The sequence below is a fragment of the Hydractinia symbiolongicarpus genome, chromosome 5, assembly GCF_029227915.1.
Source record: "Hydractinia symbiolongicarpus strain clone_291-10 chromosome 5, HSymV2.1, whole genome shotgun sequence".
Taxonomy (NCBI): Eukaryota; Metazoa; Cnidaria; class Hydrozoa; order Anthoathecata; family Hydractiniidae; genus Hydractinia; species Hydractinia symbiolongicarpus.
The window spans coordinates 26,230,406-26,252,303 of NC_079879.1; the positions used below are offsets into that span (position 1 = coordinate 26,230,406).

At 33.1% G+C, this 21,898-nt stretch overlaps 2 protein-coding genes across 6 annotated transcripts in view; both read left to right on the forward strand.

Annotated features, from left to right (window-relative positions):
* LOC130645704 (midasin-like) overlaps window positions 1–10,122 on the forward strand; it is a 56,641-nt gene extending 46,519 nt beyond the window's left edge. For all 5 annotated transcript variants that reach the window (XM_057451783.1, XM_057451785.1, XM_057451782.1 and 2 more), the window contains 16 exons: window positions 1,039–1,346; window positions 1,649–1,786; window positions 2,375–2,480; window positions 3,116–3,361; window positions 3,490–3,756; window positions 3,867–3,937; window positions 4,046–4,114; window positions 4,782–4,979; window positions 5,101–5,229; window positions 5,337–5,564; window positions 5,809–5,994; window positions 6,333–6,535; window positions 7,643–7,817; window positions 7,965–8,038; window positions 8,488–8,725; window positions 9,090–10,122. In XM_057451783.1, the coding sequence (XP_057307766.1) occupies window positions 1,039–1,346; window positions 1,649–1,786; window positions 2,375–2,480; window positions 3,116–3,361; window positions 3,490–3,756; window positions 3,867–3,937; window positions 4,046–4,114; window positions 4,782–4,979; window positions 5,101–5,229; window positions 5,337–5,564; window positions 5,809–5,994; window positions 6,333–6,535; window positions 7,643–7,817; window positions 7,965–8,038; window positions 8,488–8,725; window positions 9,090–9,353 (2,900 nt within the window). In that variant the 3' untranslated portion in view covers window positions 9,354–10,122. The remainder of the gene's footprint in view (window positions 1–1,038; window positions 1,347–1,648; window positions 1,787–2,374; window positions 2,481–3,115; window positions 3,362–3,489; window positions 3,757–3,866; window positions 3,938–4,045; window positions 4,115–4,781; window positions 4,980–5,100; window positions 5,230–5,336; window positions 5,565–5,808; window positions 5,995–6,332; window positions 6,536–7,642; window positions 7,818–7,964; window positions 8,039–8,487; window positions 8,726–9,089) is intronic.
* A 2,685-nt stretch (window positions 10,123–12,807) lies between these two features.
* On the forward strand, window positions 12,808–14,391 carry LOC130646305 (histamine H4 receptor-like). Its single transcript, XM_057452477.1, has one exon. It carries the CDS (start codon window positions 13,058–13,060, stop codon window positions 13,982–13,984), a length of 927 nt encoding a protein of 308 aa, XP_057308460.1. The 5' UTR covers window positions 12,808–13,057; the 3' UTR covers window positions 13,985–14,391.
* Window positions 14,392–21,898: the final 7,507 nt, after the last annotated feature.

A 21,898-nucleotide genomic window follows, 5' to 3' on the forward strand; every position in this document is an offset into this window, starting at 1 on the left:
AAGGATGTGGATCTTTTCCATTGTTCTTTTGCCTAAATGGATTTACCATGGGCTTAACGAGGAGTTCTTTTTAATGAGTCAGTTCTATCGTTTTTGTATTCTGTCGTAAGAAGTAGAAATTGAGGTTTCAGTGAAAGTAATATTCACTACAGCTCGCTGTGGTAGTTGAAAGCCTCTATTTCTATTTTACTTAAAGCTTAAAAACTTCTGTGTTTTTTTTGTAAACCCAGTATGCTTTGGAAACTAATATTCACATTGGCTAAGTTATAGTGGTATATTTAAGTTTGTTTCCATTTGGCCGCAATTTCTGTTATAGCATGAAAATCTGAAAAACGTTTTGTTTGCTCAAGTGCATTTGAATGAAATTACCATGTTTACAAGTAATTCTTGAGCTCTGCAATTACCTTGATTTCATTCTCTCTTCAAGTTGCTTTCTTCTCTCTCACAAGATATATTAAATATTATATGAATGTTATAAGCATTATATGATTTTTTCGACGAGCTTCAGCTTGAAATTACAGCTTGTTTCATCAGCAACAACAAAAAGGAACTGATTTTATCATGCTCCTAAATTTATTCAAATTCTAAATCTTAAAAAATATACAATGAAAAGTGTATTCTGTTCAAAATTGCTCCACCCAAAATCTATAACATAAAAATGTGCAACGAATTTGAAAATAACTTTTAAAACCTTTTTTGTTGAAAAGGTAATAACATGTCTAAGTTAGACTTTAGTTGCAGTGTCACACGCTGCTTGTGACATGCAGTAAAGAAAATAATAAAATATTAAACACTGTCCCCGAAATAATTAGGTTATGGGAAATTTGTACCATTAAAAACAAAGTAAAAAGACCAGTCATGTATCAAAATTTGGTCAGTCATGACCAACGACCGGCTGTTCTTTTACATCTGGAAACACAAGAAAGAAGTACCTCAAAAAAAAATCAATTGTAGATTCTTAGGAATGGTACTTATAATTTAACAAAAGACAGTACTACTATTAATAATTTGGTATTTAATTATTGTTTTGTTTCTTAGCTGAAGTTTCAATGCTTAAAGGTCATCTCTCTCCATTGCTTACGACAAATTTTTTAAAGCACATGCAATCATTTGATTTGGATTGCATAGTGACTTCGTGTAACGATTTCATTAAACAGTTGTCATTGGTGTTTGAAGAAGGTATAGACGAATCGCCAGTTTACAAAGCATCTCTCAACATGCTTCGTCTTTTGGAAGAATTCGATGGTCTGCTTAAATTCTACGTTTTTCACTCGATTATGCTGCATAGGACTTGCTGCAAGTTGTTGTTTGTCCTGTATGAGCTTTTCACCAATCTACTTAAAGAGGTTTGTGTTTGTGCTTCTAATTTAGTAAATAATTTATGTGAAGAAAACTTCAAATTATATTGCAACATTGATTATTTTTTCCATAATATATATAAAACAAACAAGTTAAAATAAAGCAAAAGCTTTTCGGTATAAAACCATCGTCTGTGCATATAAAATGTTACTATGTTACAATTATTCAGTTAGTATATATTAATATAATCCTTAACAATTAGGGAATATTATGTAGAATATTTTTCCTGCAAATTCAGTATGACTTCTACTAACGTTTGCAGTTTGTAATACAAGAAGTAAATACGTAGGGTTATTGTGTCCCACCTGAAGAAGACACTAGTATGAGTGGTGAAGGTGCTACTGAGTTTGAAGATATTCAAAATGGAGGTCTTGGTGAGGGAGAAGGAGCTAAGGATGTCAGTGAACAAATTGAAAGTGAAGATCAGGTAAAGAAATATTTGTTGTTCTTTTGTATGGTCAACTTAAAATTTTAGCGATGTTTTATACACTGGCCAATTTAATGTCTAAAATTTTACCAAATTTCACGAAACCTTGCGAAATTTATTTGTTATGAAAAATGTTTTGAGCTGATTCGAGGAAACAAATTCTTGCATAAATTGTTTCGCAAAATTAATTCTCTTGGATGAAACCTAGCCGAAAATAAATGTCAAGTGTCCAGTAATTTGCTAGTATTGTAACGAAATATGGTTTTTGTAAATACTCTTTCAATTTCTTGAACAAGTGTACTCGCGAATATAAATTCCCATTAAATATCTGAAATTGATCAATTTATGAAAATAAATTCCTACGAAATATCTTCATTTGAGCTATTCACAAAATTAAATTCCTACGAAATATACAAATTTGAGCAATTCACAAAGATAAATTCCCGCGAAATATACAAATTTTAGCAGACATGGTTCGCGAAAATTTAACTCATTAAAGTAGCGATTTAATGTTTTTCTGACCATAGAACAAAAAGTGAAAAAAAAACATAAACCAATTTTTATACCCGAGCTGCACTTTTATTTCAGTTAGAAGACACGAAACATGAAAAATCAGAAGAGCAGAAAAAAGAGGATGATGAAGATGATATCGCAGAGGAGAAAGAAGGGGTCGAAATGAGTGACGATTTTGAAGGTATGCTAAAAAATGGATCACATGAAAATAACATTTAAATAGTTTCTTGTTTGGTATTAGCATGCAAAAGTTTTCTGTTGCATGATTAAAATTCAACTTTTGATATAGTTATAATCAACGTGTATATATCTTTTTGCAATGTGTTTACAGTATACAGTATTATGGTTATTATTTTCCACAAGACACGGAAATATTTGTTTGAAAATTTTCTCAAAAAAGATTGAAGATATACAAAAAAAACATTAATTAGAATAAAACGCCACTATTGTTTTGGGAATGCAAACTATTTTGTTAGGACGCATTCTTTATATTAGTCAAAGCTTTCTGGCTTTTTAATTTGATAAAATTGTCATCAACAATCACTTATTTCTCTATCGGATTACCATGAACAATAATATCAGCCTGTAAATTTGAAGCTCTACCAAAAACCAGCTTTTGACAAACACAATTGCTAAATATTTTAGAATTCTTGTTCTTTAGGCAGTTTGATTTTTTTATTTATATTTCTTTTCAGTTTGGTTAAATTTAACCATAGTAGTCAAAAATTGGTTACTGCTAAACCAACAGCACGAGTTTTAATTTTGATTTTTAACGTGGTAAATTTGTAAGATAAACACAGTAACCTTTTATTTCAGGGAAACTACAGGATCTTGAAATGGACGAAAAACAATCATCTGGTGAAGAAGAAGAAAATGAAGAAGACGAAGACGAAGCTGATAAACAAATGGGAGAAGTAGATGATGAACAAGAAACACTCGACGAAAAAATGTGGGGAGATTCTGATCACGAAGATGAAAATGAGAACGAAAAAAAAGAAGAGAAGGGGAAAGGAGCTGAAGGGGAATCAGAATCCCAACTTGTTGCTAATGAGGATAACAGAGGTATAATATTCTCGAACTTAATTCAACAATAATATGTAGTTATGAGTTTGTGTAAATGAGCTTAAACTGCCTTGCCAAAATTGCAGTAGCAATCAGAACCGATCAACTTACTTATTCTGTTGCTTTAGGGGAACAAGAAGGTGAAGAAAAAGAGAAAAAAAATGAGAAAGATAAACTGAAAAATGACCAACAAGAATCTGGTGATTTTGATGAACAAAATGAAATAGATGATGGTACGCAACAAGAAGAACAAAACAATGTGGACGAATTTGATGTAAACAAAGATGATATGGATATTCCTGATGATATAAATCTTGATGGAGATGAGAAAGATGGAGAGGACAATGATGACGATGAGAATGATGAAGATGGGGAAGATGAAATAAAGGAGGACGGTATGTGTTTTTTTTTCTGTTGTAACATCTGTTTTTGTTTTTGTTTTTGATGCCCTTTGCTGTGATAGTGATTCTCTTGAGTTGTTTGTCAAGAATTATTCAACTTTTAGATCACAATGAGCAAACAGAAGAAACAATGGATGAAGAGCAGTTAGAAAATCAAGATCAAGAGGCGCTTGAGGTTTATCTTTAGATATTATAGTTTTTATGTTATATCAGCCGGGTTGCAAGCTGGATTGTTTGTTATACATGTCTTGTTAATACGCAGTTATGTTTATTCTGTTTTCAGAAGGGAGACGAGGAGGAACAGGATACTAGAGATGATAAAAGTAACGAAGATCTTAACACAGAAAATAGAGTGAGTGTTTTCATGGTATATGTTACACGAAGTTTGTGTTTGTATCCTATACATTACACAAAGTGTACAATCGATTCAGTGATGCAATGGCTGAAGTAAAAAACACAACTCTTTGACGAAATATCTAAATATAGTTCCTACGACGTTTGTCCGTACAACGGCCATTCTCAAGTATAAAGTTCAAACAACAACTTCGATATATATATATATATACAAATGGTACACGAATTATTAAATGATTGGTTCTTGTTTTCTTGATACACATTACACAAAGTTCGTGTTTTCTTGCCACAGATTACATTAAGTTCGTGTTTTCTTCCTACAGATTACACTAAGTTCGTGTTTTCTTGCTACACATTACACAAAGTTCTTGCTATCAATATCATGATAAGCGTGCGTACTTAAGTAGGGAAAATTTGCATTTTAGTCAGGGAAAAGTCAGGAAACATGAACACGAAAATTTAGTCGGGCTCCCAAAAACATTAATTCGTCCTCACGCCTCTCAGTAGCGTATAGGCGAGTGCTCATGATTTCAGGGATATACGATACATAAATGTTGTATTTTCCATTTTGGTGTTTAGGGTAGGGGGTGAATTATGAGCGTTGTATTGACGAGTAACTTACCCTAACTACTTATTACTAGTAATGATTTATTTTGCATGCTCAGCTTCAACAAGACGACGCGACACCTGTTGATAATGTCGAAGAAGCTCCGTCTGATGTCGTAATCAAATCGAGCACAACGGAGTCATCTCAACAAGAAAATTCAAATGATCAAGGTGTAGGTGCTGCAGATGCTGAAGGTGAAGACGGTCACCATGGTAATGAAAATGCTGTCTCCAAGCAACGCATGGAAAAACAAAAAGTAAATAGAAATTTTAATTAATTTATTTGTTTTTGCGGTTCGAGTTACCGTAACTGTATACTTTGACAATACGATGTTTAAAGTCAAGTCGAAAAATTCTTTTCTGTCGTTCTGATTCTAGGGAAGAAAAAGGAAAGAGATGCAGCATGCAAATAAAGATCGTTCGTTGCAGAAAGATGACATACAAGGAGCGAAGAAACGAAAAGCTATGGATGTCGAAAATATTGATGATGAGAAAGATGATGAACAGGTAATCAGGACAACATACTTCTTGAATTTTTGTAAATTTCCAACTGATATAGCGTATTTTAAACAGTAAGAACGTTTTTCTTAACTGTTTTCATTTAATTGTACCAGGAGAAGCCCTCAAATGATGCTGACACTTTCCAGCATATGAAAGACGATAGTATGAAATTTGACGAACTTACTATTGACACGGCTACAAAAGAACAGTTAAACGAACATTCTCAAACGATGAAGAAGAATGATGACGATGATGTTGAAATGGAAAATGAAGCCGACGTGTCTGGCGAAGAAGAAGAAGAAGAAGGAATTCAAGAAGACAAAGATGATGTAGTAAATAAAGTAAGATTTATTGATAGTTTGTTATTTATCAGCCAAGTAAAGTTTTTGCTGCTTGTGCCAATTTAACTAAACTAGTCGTGAGCCCGTGGAAAAATACATGGGTTCGCCCGTCCTTTCTATACCGCATCGCGTGCGTCTCGGTACTTGCGCAGATATGCTACCATTTTGCGTGACAGACAGACGGACAGACGTATACGGTTATTATAATGTAGATGATGATTATATTTGTTTTTGATATTTGCAGAAGGATGCAGTATCATCAAAATCCTACGATATACATGGTGAGGTGGAGGACGAATCCATAGAAGAAATCAAAAATGAAGAAGAAAAGAGAAAATTTGAAGATATGGAAACAGATGAAGAACGAGAAATTAAAACTGATTTCTTCACATCTACAACACTCTTGGAAGCACCTTTGCAAAATATTCACGTATGTAATAAATTGTATTTATAAACTGCTTATAAAATTGAATGGAAAATTAAAAAAAATTCACAAAATTGGTGCACTATTGCATTGGTGCAATACTTGATCGAGTGTAGTGAAAGCAAGAGCATAACACGACTCTTTTTGATGAAATAAAGTATAACCTTTTTTTAGCGATATTACAGCCATACCAAAACCATTTTTAAGTACAATATTTAAATCAAAACTTACACTTTGTGTATATTTAATAATCTATTGCATATTTAATAACCTATTCGATGTTTTGTTAAATACTCATTCGCTCGGTTACAACTAATGTCATAATTTTGTGTTGATTTTTTTAGGAAAAAGAAAACTTCATAGAAGAATTACGGCATGAATTAGAAAATGAATTAGTTTCTCTTTCTGTCAACAAATCGAAAATAAACGATGAAAAAATTGCTATGGAATTATGGATGAAGTTTGAAAAGCTGACGTCAGGATTAGCGCAGCAGTTATGCGAACAGTTAAGGTTAATATTGGAGCCAACTGTTGCCAGCAAAATGAGGTGAGAGTTTTGATGATCTATTTTAAGGCATACTGGAGAACCAGGGCCCAGGAGCCTAAAGGAGGACGCAAGACCCCGAACCCTAAAGGACCCAAGACCCCTAACCCTAGATAAAAAGAATTAACAACCAATCGTGTTGCACAATTTTGATTTTTTATTTATACAAAGAATATATTTTTTGTGTTGTAGCGTTAGAGTAAAAAAATGCATTGTGTAGATATTATTTTGTTTTACACGCATTTCTTTAAATCATCGCGAAATTTACGAATAGTTTTAAAGACGTACTAAACAAGATCAACATGTCTTAGCAGCGATGATCCTTGTGTATGTGATATTTGACAGCAACATATTAATGATACTGCACACATTAGAAGCAAATAGCACCAAGATTTTTTGATGCGAAGCCGATCTATGCACGTCTAACCAACATGATATTGAGCACAAAATACTTAAATATATATCACTTCAAATAAAATATGCAAATGTTTCTATTTTTTCATTCAATACATTTACTTTAAACATTTCAAAGGTGGTGTGACAAGAAAAAACATTTGCGGCATATCTTTATGTAACATAAAAAGACCAACACTTATGTTACAAGACATTCCTTACCAGCCTTTATTTACTCGCATTTAACTTCTTTGCTCCTTCGGGATCCTGGGTTCTGGTTGCTTTTTTAAGGTCCTGAATCCTCCTTAACGGTTCTGAGTACTCCTTAAGGATTTTAGGACCTGGTTTTCTGATATGCCCTATTTTGATGTGTTCTAGCAATGTGACCATGACTGGTCAAGACCAGTTTTTAGAGAAAAAAATCAAGTGTTATGTGTTCGAAAACAATAAGCAGAGCCGATAAAACCAGGGGTGATTTTAATTGGGACTTTTCTTAGCTTTTTTGCTAAAAAGAGCTTAAAATGTTTGCTATGTGACGACTAGAAGTAGGTTGTTGGAGGTCGATGTTGTGGGACTGTATTTCGGTTAGCGTCCCACTTAAGTATGGTTTCGCCAGCCCTGATAACGTTAGAAGATGATAAAAAAAAATGGGGAAACGGTACTGAATAAGTATAAAGAAGTAATTCTTAACCATGCTCTAAAATATTTGTTGTTTAGAGGAGATTACCGCACTGGAAAGAGGCTGAACATGCGTAAAGTGATTCCTTATATAGCGAGTCAGTTTCGTAAGGATAAGATTTGGTTACGACGAACAAAGAAAAGCAAACGAAAATATCAGATTATTATGGCTGTCGATGATTCATCTAGTATGACTGACAACCATTCGAAACAAGTGAGTTTTACTGATCTCTTACACGTTATCAATCCCAACTCTCTACATCCTTACTAGTGTTAAATATGGTGTGTTTGTTATCGTCGTGTTATAAGTCCATGTAGTGGTCACTTGTATCTGATACTCACTCATTATTTTGATTTGCAGCTTGCTTTTGAATCACTTGCAGTTATCAGCAACGCTTTAAGATGGCTTGAAGCTGGTGATTTAGCTGTATGTAGGTATGTGGCATGTACTTTAAAATATCTGATAGTTTTTGTATTGTCATCTACGCATTTCACTCTTTGAAACAAGTACGCAAATTTTCAATACATTTAGAGAAAGGTTATTTTAACCCACCACCACATTCTCCAACCTCCCAACACATTCTCCAACTCACCACTATATTCTCCAACCCACCAGTGCATTCTTCAAAGCACCACCACAGTCTCCAAATTCATCAGCACATTCTTTAACCTACCTCCACGTTCTCCAAATCCACCCCCACATTATTCAATTCACCACCACATTTTTTAATCCACCACCGCATCCTCCAACGCACCAGTACATTCCTCAACCAAGCAGCGCATTCTCCAACCCACTATCATGTTCTCCAATCTACCACCACATTTTCCAACTTTTACAACTACCATGCTCAAATTTTTAACGTTTAACTTTTTTTTTGATTTAGCTTTGGGGAGGAAGCACGACTTATTCATTCGTTTGACGAACCCTTCAGTGAACATTCAGGAGCTTCCATTCTGCAGCAATTTACTTTTGAACAAAAGAAAACAAAAATAGCTCAGTTACTGAACATGTGTACGGTCTTGTTGAACGACGCAAAGTCGCATCAGAGAAGTGGGAACGCGGTGTCGCAGTTGTTACTTATAGTTTCAGATGGCAGGGGAATATTTTTAGAAGGAAAAGAGGTATGTGATGTAAACCTGTAAAATTAACCAAAGGAGACGGAATGAACAATTATTTCTACATCAAGTTGATAACTTTAACATAAGGTGAACTTTTCTTCTGGGCAGCCGAGCTAAGTGTATTTGCACATGCGCACTTCACAAAAATAATTCTTTGCAAGCCATGTCAGTTAATTTGGACGTGTTTTCATTCATAAATCTCTGCATGCATGTTATCCTGAAATTAGTTTTAGAAGTTCTTCTAAGTTTTTACTCTTAGGTTTCTGTTTTACATAAGAAGTTTCGTGTTTTCAAAATTTTACCTTGTTTTTCTGTTAGTCTTATGGTAGCTGCTTTCTAGAAGATGTCTGTTGTAACTTTTTTTTAGGCGGTGTTGAAAGCAGCGTCACAGGCTAGAGAGTCTGGTATTTTTACCGTCTTTCTTATTATGGACGATCCAAAAAATCGCAACTCTATCCTCGACATAAAAGTTCCAATCTTCAACCCTGCTGGTGGCATTCCAGAAATTAAATCATATATCGAAGAATTTCCGTTTCCATTTTACCTGCTTCTTCGAGACATCAATTCTCTACCTAATGTTCTTAGTGATGCGTTGAAGCAATGGTTTGAATTAGTGACGCAAACCACGTGATCAAGAGTTGGTGCGAACCAGGCGTATCTATTGTATGAAAACTGTACTGGTTTCTATATGTTGCATTAAGAGTAATCGCGAATAAGATGTTTTGGGGTGAAATATTTTCAATTCGACGACATTTTATTTATCGTATTTAAAGCATAAAATTTTAGACAGTATAATTTTATATACATAGAAAATTTTATAAACTTCTTGACTTAGATATGAAAAGTAAATTATTTTTAACCTGAAAACAATTTCTTTATCGTGTTTAATACGTATCTTAATATACGAAATTTTTGGGTGTTATTTTTGTGCCCGAAAGGCGAGGGAATAGTTAAATTTCCATGAAATTAGCCTATTTATCGTGAATTAAGTGCAAAATTGTTTTCCCCAAACCCTAGAATTTGAATTTAATTGTGCTGTAATGGCAAAGAAAGAAACTTGTTAAAGAAGTCTTTATCTCTTATGCTAATGAAAAACGCTGTACCCTAAAAATACTGATTTTGCAAAAATTTGATGTACGATTTTACGATGTTCGTAGTGTTATATTCTACGTTGCGCTTGTATGTGCACATGTAGACGCCATCTTGTTGGTGGAGCTGGATTAACAACATTACTAAATATGCAGCATGTTAAGAAAGAAAAAAATATGCCTAAAATTATCTAGACAGTATTGTCATTGCATCCTCTGTAACATGAATTTGATTTTGTTTTATTTAATTTTTTTTGTGTGTTCCAGATTTTACAAGGTATACATCTGTCTTATTTTAACGCGATTCTTGTATTTTATTGTCTTTCTTTTCTTTTTACCCCATCATTTCATCGTCAAATTTCGGTTTGGAAGTTTGGAAATATTTGTCTCAGAACAACCTGCCGGGAAGAAATCAATGCGGATTTTATGTTTGCGAAAATTGTCTCATTTGCAAACATAAATTATGCAATTATTTTAAGCAAAGACGAACATTTGCTAATTTTCAATTCGCATTTTAACTTATTTCTGGCTTGTTCGTAGCCAAGATACCCAGCATAATTTTTCTTATCACCAAGAAATCGAAATAGTTAAGGTGGGAAAAGTTACGCTGGATTATTCTGCGGTCAGAATACTGACAGTGTTTTTTTGATTGGTTAATTCTATTGTTCTTCGCTCACGTGGTCGATATAGGAAAAGGTTTTGTTTTAGCGAGAAAGGTTTCACTTACCTGAAGAAATATAAATAATTTTTGTACTATTTAAGAGGGAGACATGTGACCACGCCTGTTTTGTGCTTATTGGTTGATTGTAATTCACGGGGTTGCACTGAGGTGGATTTAAATTTTAAGGATTTGCTCTGACATTTGTTTGCGTCGGAGCTTTCGTTTAAGAGAAACCGAATTAGATATCCTCGAAAAAAGCTTAGTTAACTAGGCTAGCTTGTTTGCAATTTGCCTGTAAATCCGCCATCGCTTAGAATATCACAGGAGTAGAAGATCTGTGGAGACTTTGAGGATATAAACAAAACAATTGCTATTTAAGGTTTCTATTAAGTAACTTTCACTATTTTTATTCTACAATTTAATCAATTTTCGATGTCCTATTTGCAAACCTAATACCACAATCTTTTATTGCGCAAGCATTTTATTTCCTTAATGTGGGTTTGTTTGAGTGGTTATGCAATAGTGAAGGAGAATAACTATACAGACACCTTACATAATCCGCGATAAGCACAGTTAACTTTGTTACCACAAGTAAACGAACTTTCGATTTGCTTAGACTTCCCTTAGTTAATGATGACAATATTTACTGACGCTAGCTCAAGCTCTTACTCAAGTTCCTAATCTACCAGGACCGTAAGGTACGTTTGATGCGCGGTTGGTGCGTGTTAAACATTAAACAAGAAGCCCTGAGGGCTCTAAGAATTTCCGCGCGCTACCAAAATATTTGATGAAAACCTGCTAATTCGTTGTGTTATTGTGCCAAACATTCGAAAGGGTTTGGTGCATGAACCTGAAGATAAAGCACACCAGTGACATATCTTACAACAAACGCAAACAAAACGAAACGTGTCATAATAAACTTACATTTTAAAAGAAATTGCTAACAAAAAATACAGCCTATCATTCATGGTTGAAAGTCTTGCGATTGAAACGTTTATGGTCTAAAACGGCATTAGTTGACAAAAAATCAAAATTTTGATGTGACCATCATTTTCAGCATACTTTTTTTATTAACTGTGTCAATTTTTGTCGAAAATAAAGCAGTTTTAATTTTTGGATAAATTTTGGCCTGAAATGACATTTAGGTTACAAAAAATCAAACTTTTGTACCATCATCATTTTCAGCATACTTTATTTGTTAACTGTGCCAGATTTAGCCGAAAATGAAGTGATTTTAATTTTTGTACTAATTTTGGCCTAAAATGGCATTTAGGTGACAAAAATCAAAATTTTATGTCACCATTATGTTCAGCATACTTTTTTTGTTAAGTTTGCCAATTTTTGTTGAAAATGAAGTAGTTTTAATTTTTGGACCAATTTTGGCCTAAAATGACATTTAAGGTGGAAAAAAACTAAAATTTTGATGTCACCATCATGTTCACCATACTTTTTTTGTTAATTGTGCCAAAATTTGTCAAAAATGAAGTAGTTTTAATATTTGCACCAACTTTGGCCTAAAATGACATTTAGGTAACAAGAAATCAAAATTTTGATGTCACCATCATGTTCAGCATACTTTAATTGTTTACTGTGCCAAATTCTGTTAAAAATAAAGTAGTTTTAATTTTTGGACCAATTTTGGCCTAAAATGACATTTAGGTGACAAAAATCAAAATTATTATGTAACCATTATGTTCAGCATACTTTTTTTGTTAACTGTGCCAAATTTTGTCGAAATCAAATACAAATTTTGGCCTGAAGCGTCAATACTAGACTTCCCAGTAGTTAAGGAGCTTGGGTACGAAGTTTACATCTGTGACGACGTGAAATCCCAGGGTCGATTTTTTCTCAAAAAATGCTCCGAAAGAAAAAAACGACGGTTTTAAAGAATTTCCTACGCCTTCGGGCGCGGAAATTCAATAAATGGCCCACTCTGCTGCGAGCTTGGTGCATTGGAAGCCTACCGGTAGCATAGTTTTCGTCAGTGCATTCCAAAATTTAACAAGATATCAGAAGAATCGATAAAAATAATAGTCACTTGTTCCCAGATGAGAAAGTTATTTTAAATTGAAGTTGTCAAAAATTAAAGTATTTAGTTCTGAAAATTTAATATCGCCACGTTTGAATACAGTTTTTTTATGTTTACATAAACAGGACTGCCGAGAATTCTTTTTTAAAAAAAATTCTAACGTGCGTGATCCTTAACTTTAAAAAAACAGTTCTGTGTTGTTGTTTTTTTCCTCTTCATTCAATTTCAATCATTTTTTCAAAAGGAGGAATCACAAAATTAATTACATTTTAATTGAGGTGTGAATAACTACCGACGCAGCAAAAATTGTGAATAAAATTCATTCACTTAAGAAAATCAGCATTCTTGATAGCAACATTTCTATGCAAAGTTCACGGGGCAAATATTTGTATAAAAATAAACTTTTTAGGATACACAACATAAAATGTAATTCGCGTAAAACTTTAAACTCAAGATAGCATTTTGTAGCATTTAAACACCTACGATGGTGTGCAATTACCAAGGGAAGAAAATGAGATTAACATCTGCGAGTTGTCATAAACAATGTACAATTCAAAATGGCGGTCAACCTAACAACAACAGCAACTGCAAATACACCAACACAAACAACAACAGCAAATAACATAGCAACTAGAAGAGTTCTTCTTTCTTCTTGGTTTCCACTTACGTTCTTTGGTTTATTTATTACTGTATGGAATGGACTTCTCATAATTGCGTTCATTATCAACAAAAAAATCCGCGGAAAGTCATCGAACATTTTAATATTCAATTTCGCACTGACTGATTTTTTTGTCGGAGTTATTTACATCCCTATTCTTTGCGTATCCAAATATAACGCCGATGAAGAAATGACTGTGTTTTTATTCATCTTTGCTTTGTACGTGACAGAATTTTGTTTGGTTTTAACGGCAGCCGAAAGGTATTTTTCTTTGAATTATATTCTTCAAGATCATCATTTGAGTGCGAACCGTTTGTATCGTTTTATTTTCGCCTCATGGATTGCAGGATTTATTCTTACCATGATACCTGCTGCATCATATTACTCAGAAGATGTGGAAAAACGGAAAACCATATTAGAAAATCATGGTATCTTTCTCTTCTTGGTATTCATCATTCTTGTACCCGTAATATTTGTCCTCCATGCTATCACCATAGTAAAAGCGAAGAAATTATTCACCGCGAAACGTTCATCATTAAAAAACGTTGCAGATGCAAAAGTAGCTATTCAAACACAGACTGAATTGAACACCATCAAAGAAGAAAATAAAATCATTTTAATTTTTCAAACCTACACACTTCTCTTCTTTTTGTGTTTCTTACTTCAAATGGTGGTGTACTTATCTGATTTCATCGGTGACGTAAGTTCGATGGTAACCGAAACGGCGATGTATTGGTACCTATCAAAGAGTATAATTTTCCCGGTTGTCGCACTGTGGGAGAAAGAATACCGGCAGACGGTTTACACGTTTTTAGGAGGTCGATAAACTGAATACGCTAAAATTACTTTCAAAACCTCGTTCCCAGGACCTTTTTATCTTGGTTGATTTTGCAAAAGGGCATCGTCTTAGATATCAAAAAGGGGAAAAATACTCTAGGGACTATACTGCAGTTTACTGGGATAACTTTTTATCAACCAACACCGAACTTAAAGACTTACAGAAAAAAGCCAATATTTAAAACAAGACTCTGGTAAACGACTATTCAATCCAGCTTGTTTTCGTTTTTTGTTTCTAAAAAATAATTTGTAGACTGGTATATAATTTGTTATGAAGTTTTTTTAACTTGTAAGATTTTTAACGTGTATATACAGTTTGTAGAATGTTATCTTTACGCAAAAAGAAAATTCAGTTTTGAATATTGCTAATATTTAGAGTGATGACTCATGTCCTTTTGCTAATAATCTCAAATGACATGGTATCGTCATCATCCTCCCCCTCCCCTCCTTATCATTATCATCATCATCATCATCCACCCTTGTCCCCAGGGTTTTTTTGACTTCTTGATGTGAAAGAAGACGTCGAAAAATACCCTGGTATCGTTGACCAGATATTGAAATATTATTGGCTTTTACATTTTGACATAGTTATTACGACTTTTTTCCTTTGTCAGCACTTTTCATGTCAAGTTTTTGAGCCGTGGTCCATTATATTTGTAAACACTTTGTTATGAAGCTAGTGAAATTTATAAAAAACATTTGGCTTTACTTTGTTAGATTTATTAAATTATAACTGACTAGTTCATGGAGTCGCGTTGTACATTAAGAAAGAGTATAGACTGCTGAAATAATAAAAACAGCCCTGTCTTTTATCAAGTGTTTGTAGCTAGTAGAGATAGCTAAAACAAGATTGTTAATATGTTTAGCACGTAGTAGGTGATGGAAAATGTACTGCAGACGTGCTGATAACATCTCTCTTTGTGCATTTTAGCTTGGTAATTTGTTTACATTTACAGCTCTTTGCTAACTCAAATTTTTACGATTGGATTATTTATTTATTTATTCCTCGTGAAAAGTAATAACAAAATAATTTTTTGAAATCAGATGCACAAGAATAAATCCTACGAATATCTATATTTCTGGGGACCTTATTTGCAAAAATTTATCAAATATTTAATAAAATTAATGAATTTATTCAAGACAAAAAATGCAATAAAATTCTTTAAATTTCAATAATACCTTAACCGTGTTTCTGCAGAGCCAGGTAAAATCAACCCGCTCCACCCACAATCTCAAAAAATGGCAAACATTTTTTGTTTAGACTCTATCAGGCAATTGCAATCATAAGAATTGCTCATAAGGTTTTTTGTATATGTATCTTTGCCCAAATTGATATACTGTGCAGTATTTTTTATAACCCACTTTACTTAACAGATGTTTTCCTCTTTAGGAAAATTTTCCATAAAACGAAAAGAACAAAACAGAAAATTTTCTACTTATAATTTCCATTTCATAATATAGTACATTTTTATACAGAAAGTAAACACACTTTACGCAATTTTTTTCACAAAACAAAATGCTAAAGGCTGAAATTCACGATCCGTTTAAACGGAAGGTCAAGCATCCTCCTCCCAAGCCGCTAGCGCTTACTTGACGACTAAACTAATTAATTAATTGCGCCGCCCGCCTTGATATCAAAAAGGCAAGAAACCCTGGGGACGAGGTTGAAGGTCAAAGCCTGACATGTGACCTGTGGGGGGAAACTTTGTGAAAGGTTTCTAGACTACACGTAATCCGTTCAAAGTGCAACATGATTCAATTTTGAATCGTGGCAAGCAAAATAAAAAGACATGTCGCTACGGTTGGTGCATTTTTTTAGTTACTCAGGTAGTTTTTCTTGCATTTCGTCTCAAAGCTTTGTCCTACCCCAGGGTCTCGTGCGTTCTCAGGGCTCCTATACTGTTTTTGATACTCTGGCCCAACAAGTGTAATAAAGACGAGTAGTGTGGTGGACGGTCTCATCCAATGAGTCGTCTATAACAAATTTTTGCGTAGTTGGTGATTGACAAATCACAGGTAAGGGCAATAGCCAAAATACATAAAATTCTTACAGTCGACGAGATCTGTGTGTGAGTTCTTACAATTTTTGAAAATTCCAGCATACTTAAAAATCAAGAAATTAAAGCAATATGATTCAACTAACGCAATAAACAGATCAACACTCGATGTTATACAAATAATTGGTGTTAGTTTCCAAGCTCCTATTTCTAATATTCCATTTTCCAAAGTGACACACGACACGTGTATGTTTTATTGACGTCTATACAATGACATGATTATGAACTCACTTTTTAAAAGCCTTAGAACTAGAAAAAAGAGACTGAGAGTGTAAAACTAATTTTGTTTTTGTTTGCAGAGTTAAACGAAAGTGTGTTAATTAAATGTGCAGTCTTTGCAACTCTTGCGATTACATCCGCCCCTCATAAACTGTCACACCTATGGGGTACTGTTGTAATAACTAGTACTGGTAAAATAACTGGTACTGGTGTAATAACTAGTACTGTTGTAATAACTAGTACTGGTGTAATAACTAGTACTGTTGTAATAACTAGTACTGGTGTAATAACTAGTACTGGTGTAATAACTAGTACTGGTGTAATAACTGGTACTGGTGTAATAACTAGTACTGGTGTAATAACTAGTACTGGTGTAATAACTAGTACTGGTGTAATAACTAGTACTGGTGTAATAACTAGTACTGGTGTAATAACTAGTACTGGTGTAATAACTAGTACTGGTGTAATAACTAGTACTGGTGTAATAACTAGTACTGGTGTAATAACTGGTAGTGGTGAAATAATTAGAACTGGTATAATAACTAGTACTGGTGTAATAACTGGTAGTGGTGAAATAATTAGAACTGGTATAATAACTAGTACTGGTGTAATAACTGGTAGTGGTGAAATAATTAGAACTGGTATAATAACTAGTACTGGTGTAATAACTGGTAGTGGTGAAATAATTAGAACTGGTATAATAACTAGTACTGGTGTAATAACTGGTAGTGGTGAAATAATTAGAACTGGTATAATAACTAGTACTGGTGTAATAACTGGTAGTGGTGAAATAATTAGAACTGGTATAATAACTAGTACTGGTGTAATAACTGGTAGTGGTGAAATAATTAGAACTGGTATAATAACTAGTACTGGTGTAATAACTGGTAGTGGTGAAATAATTAGAACTGGTATAATAACTAGTACTGGTGTAATAACTAGTACTGGTGTAATAACTAGTACTGGTGTAATAACTAGTACTGGTGTAATAACTAGTACTGGTGTAATAACTGGTAGTGGTGAAATAATTAGAACTGGTATAATAACTAGTACTGGTGTAATAACTGGTAGTGGTGAAATAATTAGAACTGGTATAATAACTAGTACTGGTGTAATAACTGGTAGTGGTGAAATAATTAGAACTGGTATAATAACTAGTACTGGTGTAATAACTGGTAGTGGTGAAATAATTAGAACTGGTATAATAACTAGTACTGGTGTAATAACTGGTAGTGGTGAAATAATTAGAACTGGTATAATAACTAGTACTGGTGTAATAACTGGTAGTGGTGAAATAATTAGAACTGGTATAATAACTAGTACTGGTGTAATAACTGGTAGTGGTGAAATAATTAGAACTGGTATAATAACTAGTACTGGTGTAATAACTAGTACTGGTGTAATAACTAGTACTGGTGTAATAACTAGTACTGGTGTAATAACTAGTACTGGTGTAATAACTAGTACTGGTATAATAACTAGTACTGGTGTAATAACTGGTAGTGGTGAAATAATTAGAACTGGTATAATAACTAGTACTGGTGTAATAATTAGAACTGGTATAATAACTAGTACTGGTGTAATAACTGGTAGTGGTGAAATAATTAGAACTGGTATAATAACTAGTACTGGTGTAATAACTGGTAGTGGTGAAATAATTAGAACTGGTATAATAACTAGTACTGGTGTAATAACTGGTAGTGGTGAAATAATTAGAACTGGTATAGTAACTAGTACTGGTGTAATAACTAGTACTGGTATAATAACTAGTACTGGTGTAATAACTAGTACTGGTGTAATAACTAGTACTGGTATAATAACTAGTACTGGTATAATAACTAGTACTGGTGTAATAACTAGCACTGTTGTAATAACTAGTACTGGTGTAATAACTAGTACTGGTGTAATAACTAGTACTGGTGTAATAACTAGTACTGGTGTAATAACTAGTATTGGTGTAATAACTAGTACTGGTGTAATAACTGGTAGTGGTGAAATAATTAGAACTGGTATAATAACTAGTACTGGTGTAATAACTGGTAGTGGTGAAATAATTAGAACTGGTATAATAACTAGTACTGGTGTAATAACTGGTAGTGGTGAAATAATTAGAACTGGTATAATAACTAGTACTGGTGTAATAATTAGTACTGGTGTAATAACTAGTACTGGTGTAATAACTAGTACTGGTGTAATAACTAGTACTGGTATAATAACTAGTACTGGTATAATAACTAGTACTGGTGTAATAACTGGTAGTGGTGTAATAACTAGCACTGTTGTAATAACTAGTACTGGTGTAATAACTAGTACTGGTGTAATAACTAGCACTGTTGTAATAACTAGTACTGGTATAATAACTAGTACTGGTGTAATAACTAGCACTGTTGTAATAACTAGTACTGGTGTAATAACTAGTACTGGTGTAATAACTAGTACTGGTGTAATAACTAGTACTGGTGTAATAACTAGTATTGGTGTAATAACTAGTACTGGTGTAATAACTGGTAGTGGTGAAATAATTAGAACTGGTATAATAACTAGTACTGGTGTAATAACTGGTAGTAGTGAAATAATTAGAACTGGTATAATAACTAGTACTGGTGTAATAACTGGTAGTGGTGAAATAATTAGAACTGGTATAATAACTAGTACTGGTGTAATAACTGGTAGTGGTGAAATAATTAGAACTGGTATAATAACTAGTACTGGTGTAATAATTAGTACTGGTGTAATAACTAGTACTGGTGTAATAACTAGTACTGGTGTAATAACTAGTACTGGTATAATAACTAGTACTGGTATAATAACTAGTACTGGTGTAATAATTAGTACTGGTGTAATAACTAGTACTGGTGTAATAACTAGTACTGGTGTAATAACTAGTACTGGTGTAATAACTAGTACTGGTATAATAACTAGTACTGGTGTAATAACTACTACTAGTATAATAACTAGTACTGTTGTAATAACTAGTACTGGTGAAATAACTAGTACTGGTGTAATAACTACTACTGGTATAATAACTAGTACTGTTGTAATAACTAGTACTGGTGTAATAACTAGTACTGGTATAATAACTAGTACTGGTGTAATAACTAGTACTGGTGTAATAATTAGTACTGGTGTAATAACTAGTACTGGTGTAATAACTAGTACTGGTGTAATAACTAGTACTGGTGTAATAACTAGTACTGGTGTAATAACTGGTACTGGTGTAATAACTAGTACTGGTGTAATAACTAGTACTGGTGTAATAACTAGTACTGGTATAATAACTGGTACTGGTATAATAACTAGTACTGTTGTAATAACTAGTACCGGTGTAATAACTAGTACTGGTGTAATAACTAGTACTGGTATAATAACTAGTACTGTTGTAATAACTAGTACTGGTGTAATAACTAGTACTGGTGTAATAACTAGTACTGGTGTAATAACTAGTACTGGTGTAATAACTAGTATTGGTGTAATAACTAGTACTGGTGTAATAACTAGTACTGGTGTAATAACTAGTACTGGTGTAATAACTGGTAGTGGTGAAATAATTAGAACTGGTATAATAACTAGTACTGGTGTAATAACTGGTAGTGGTGAAATAATTAGAACTGGTATAATAACTAGTACTGGTGTAATAACTGGTAGTGGTGAAATAATTAGAACTGGTATAATAACTAGCACTGTTGTAATAACTAGTACTGGTGTAATAACTAGTACTGGTATAATAACTAATGCTAATATAATATCAAACCAAAATATTGGATTACTAACAAAAGATAATTTAAAAAAAAATCTGACTTAAATTTGATATGCCTAAGAAATTTTACGAGATAACCATTGGCCTTTAATTTGGGAAAGTTTTGGCGAATTTAAAAGAAACTAGTCGCTAGTTAGCCCGTGGAAAATCCACGGGTTCGCCCGTCCTTTTTATACCACATTGCGTGCTTTTCGCTATTGCGCAGCTAAGCTGCCATTTTGCGTGACAGACAGACAGACAGACAGACGTATACAGGTATTATAATATAGATTTCAGCAAGCAAAGTTGTCGCCTTTTAAATAAAATTTTGAATTAAATATTTTATGGGGAAACAAGCTTTGGCCAATGCTGTCCAAAATTAGTTAATTTGAAAAAAATTTCTTCCGCTACTGTTTTTCTAAGCGCAACAAAAGAGGTAATTTAATATCATAAAATGGAATTAGTCATTTTGATTCAGTAAACGTTCAAATTACAAAGAAAAAAAAAACCCTGGAAAAAATGTCTTGTTTTTAGGAAGGACCGTATAGCTTTAAATAAATAAAAATAATTTTTATTTGGCTGATGCTGCACTACCAAAAATGACCATACTGTTATTAATTTAGATATTATATGAAAAAATTCGTATTTCATTAACAAGAAAAAAAGTTTTAAAAATGTAATAGACGGTAGTTTAATTTTCCAATTGTAGCAACCTTGATATTATCTTTCCAAAAAATACAATTAATATTTCAATCAATAAAATAAAGTTTCTTCTAAATATATAACGATATATAATTAACCCTATTGTGAAATATTTACTAAGTGTAATATAGCAAAAAATGTTTTACCGTCAATGTCAAAACGCAAATATAAAATCAGTTGAAGTATTTTCTCCAATCGCATATTTAACGTTTATTATAAGAACTTATTTATCTTTTCAGCAAAAATTCTCATCACACGATGATACAGATAGCATATTTTGTGAGTGTGTTTATACCAGCGAGAAGACCTGTGTGTATAACTGACTGTTATCATGAGAGCTACCCAAAAGTAAAAACCGTTTTGTAAATCTTACAAGATGGATTGTTTGAAAGATTGAATAAAAATTTCATAATCGATCTATGAATAAATTTAACATAGGACGCTAAACATGCATATGCAGTCAGCTCGTCTTCAATAAATACTAAATATCCAATACGAAAAAGTAAATCTTTTTTATGGCACTAGGGTAAAAACGAAGTGTTTTTTCCAGAAAATACCACTGTTTGAAAGGTTCCTTTGAAATCTACCTACACCTGCAGTTCTAAATAAAATGAAGACCGCCTGTAAAGTTAAACCAGTTTCAAAATAATTCAATTTTTCAAGTCGGTAAGACGAAGAATAAATCGTTTTTTTAAGTCGTCGAATCAGTTAATCAATTAAAGGGCGAATTTATCAAGTGAAGGGGCGAATTAATCAAAGGAAAATTTCAAGTTATCGATTGAGTTAACGGAATGATTGAATAATGAATCAACAAATAAAAATAACATTTCATCGAATAAGTTTAGTCAGTCAACAAAAACTTTGAAGATCGAATTCATCATTTACAAATGTTAAACAAAATACTGGACCCGTTCTCGTCAACTGAAAACTTACAAAAAAACGACAAAAATTTTGCTGAAAGTCCACATTGATTACAACAAGGGTTGGATTCGCTTGTGTGTTTTCACTCTACATTTAGATGGGTGGGGTTATATGACACGTCTAATTACGGCATAGTGTGGTGTCCCTACAATTTTTGTCGACTCAACAGTTATTTTTGTTATTATTTTGTTTTCATAACGATGTTACTGACAATTCAGTTACAAATATCAGTAGTGGAAGGTTGTCTGAAGTATTGGAGGGGGATAAA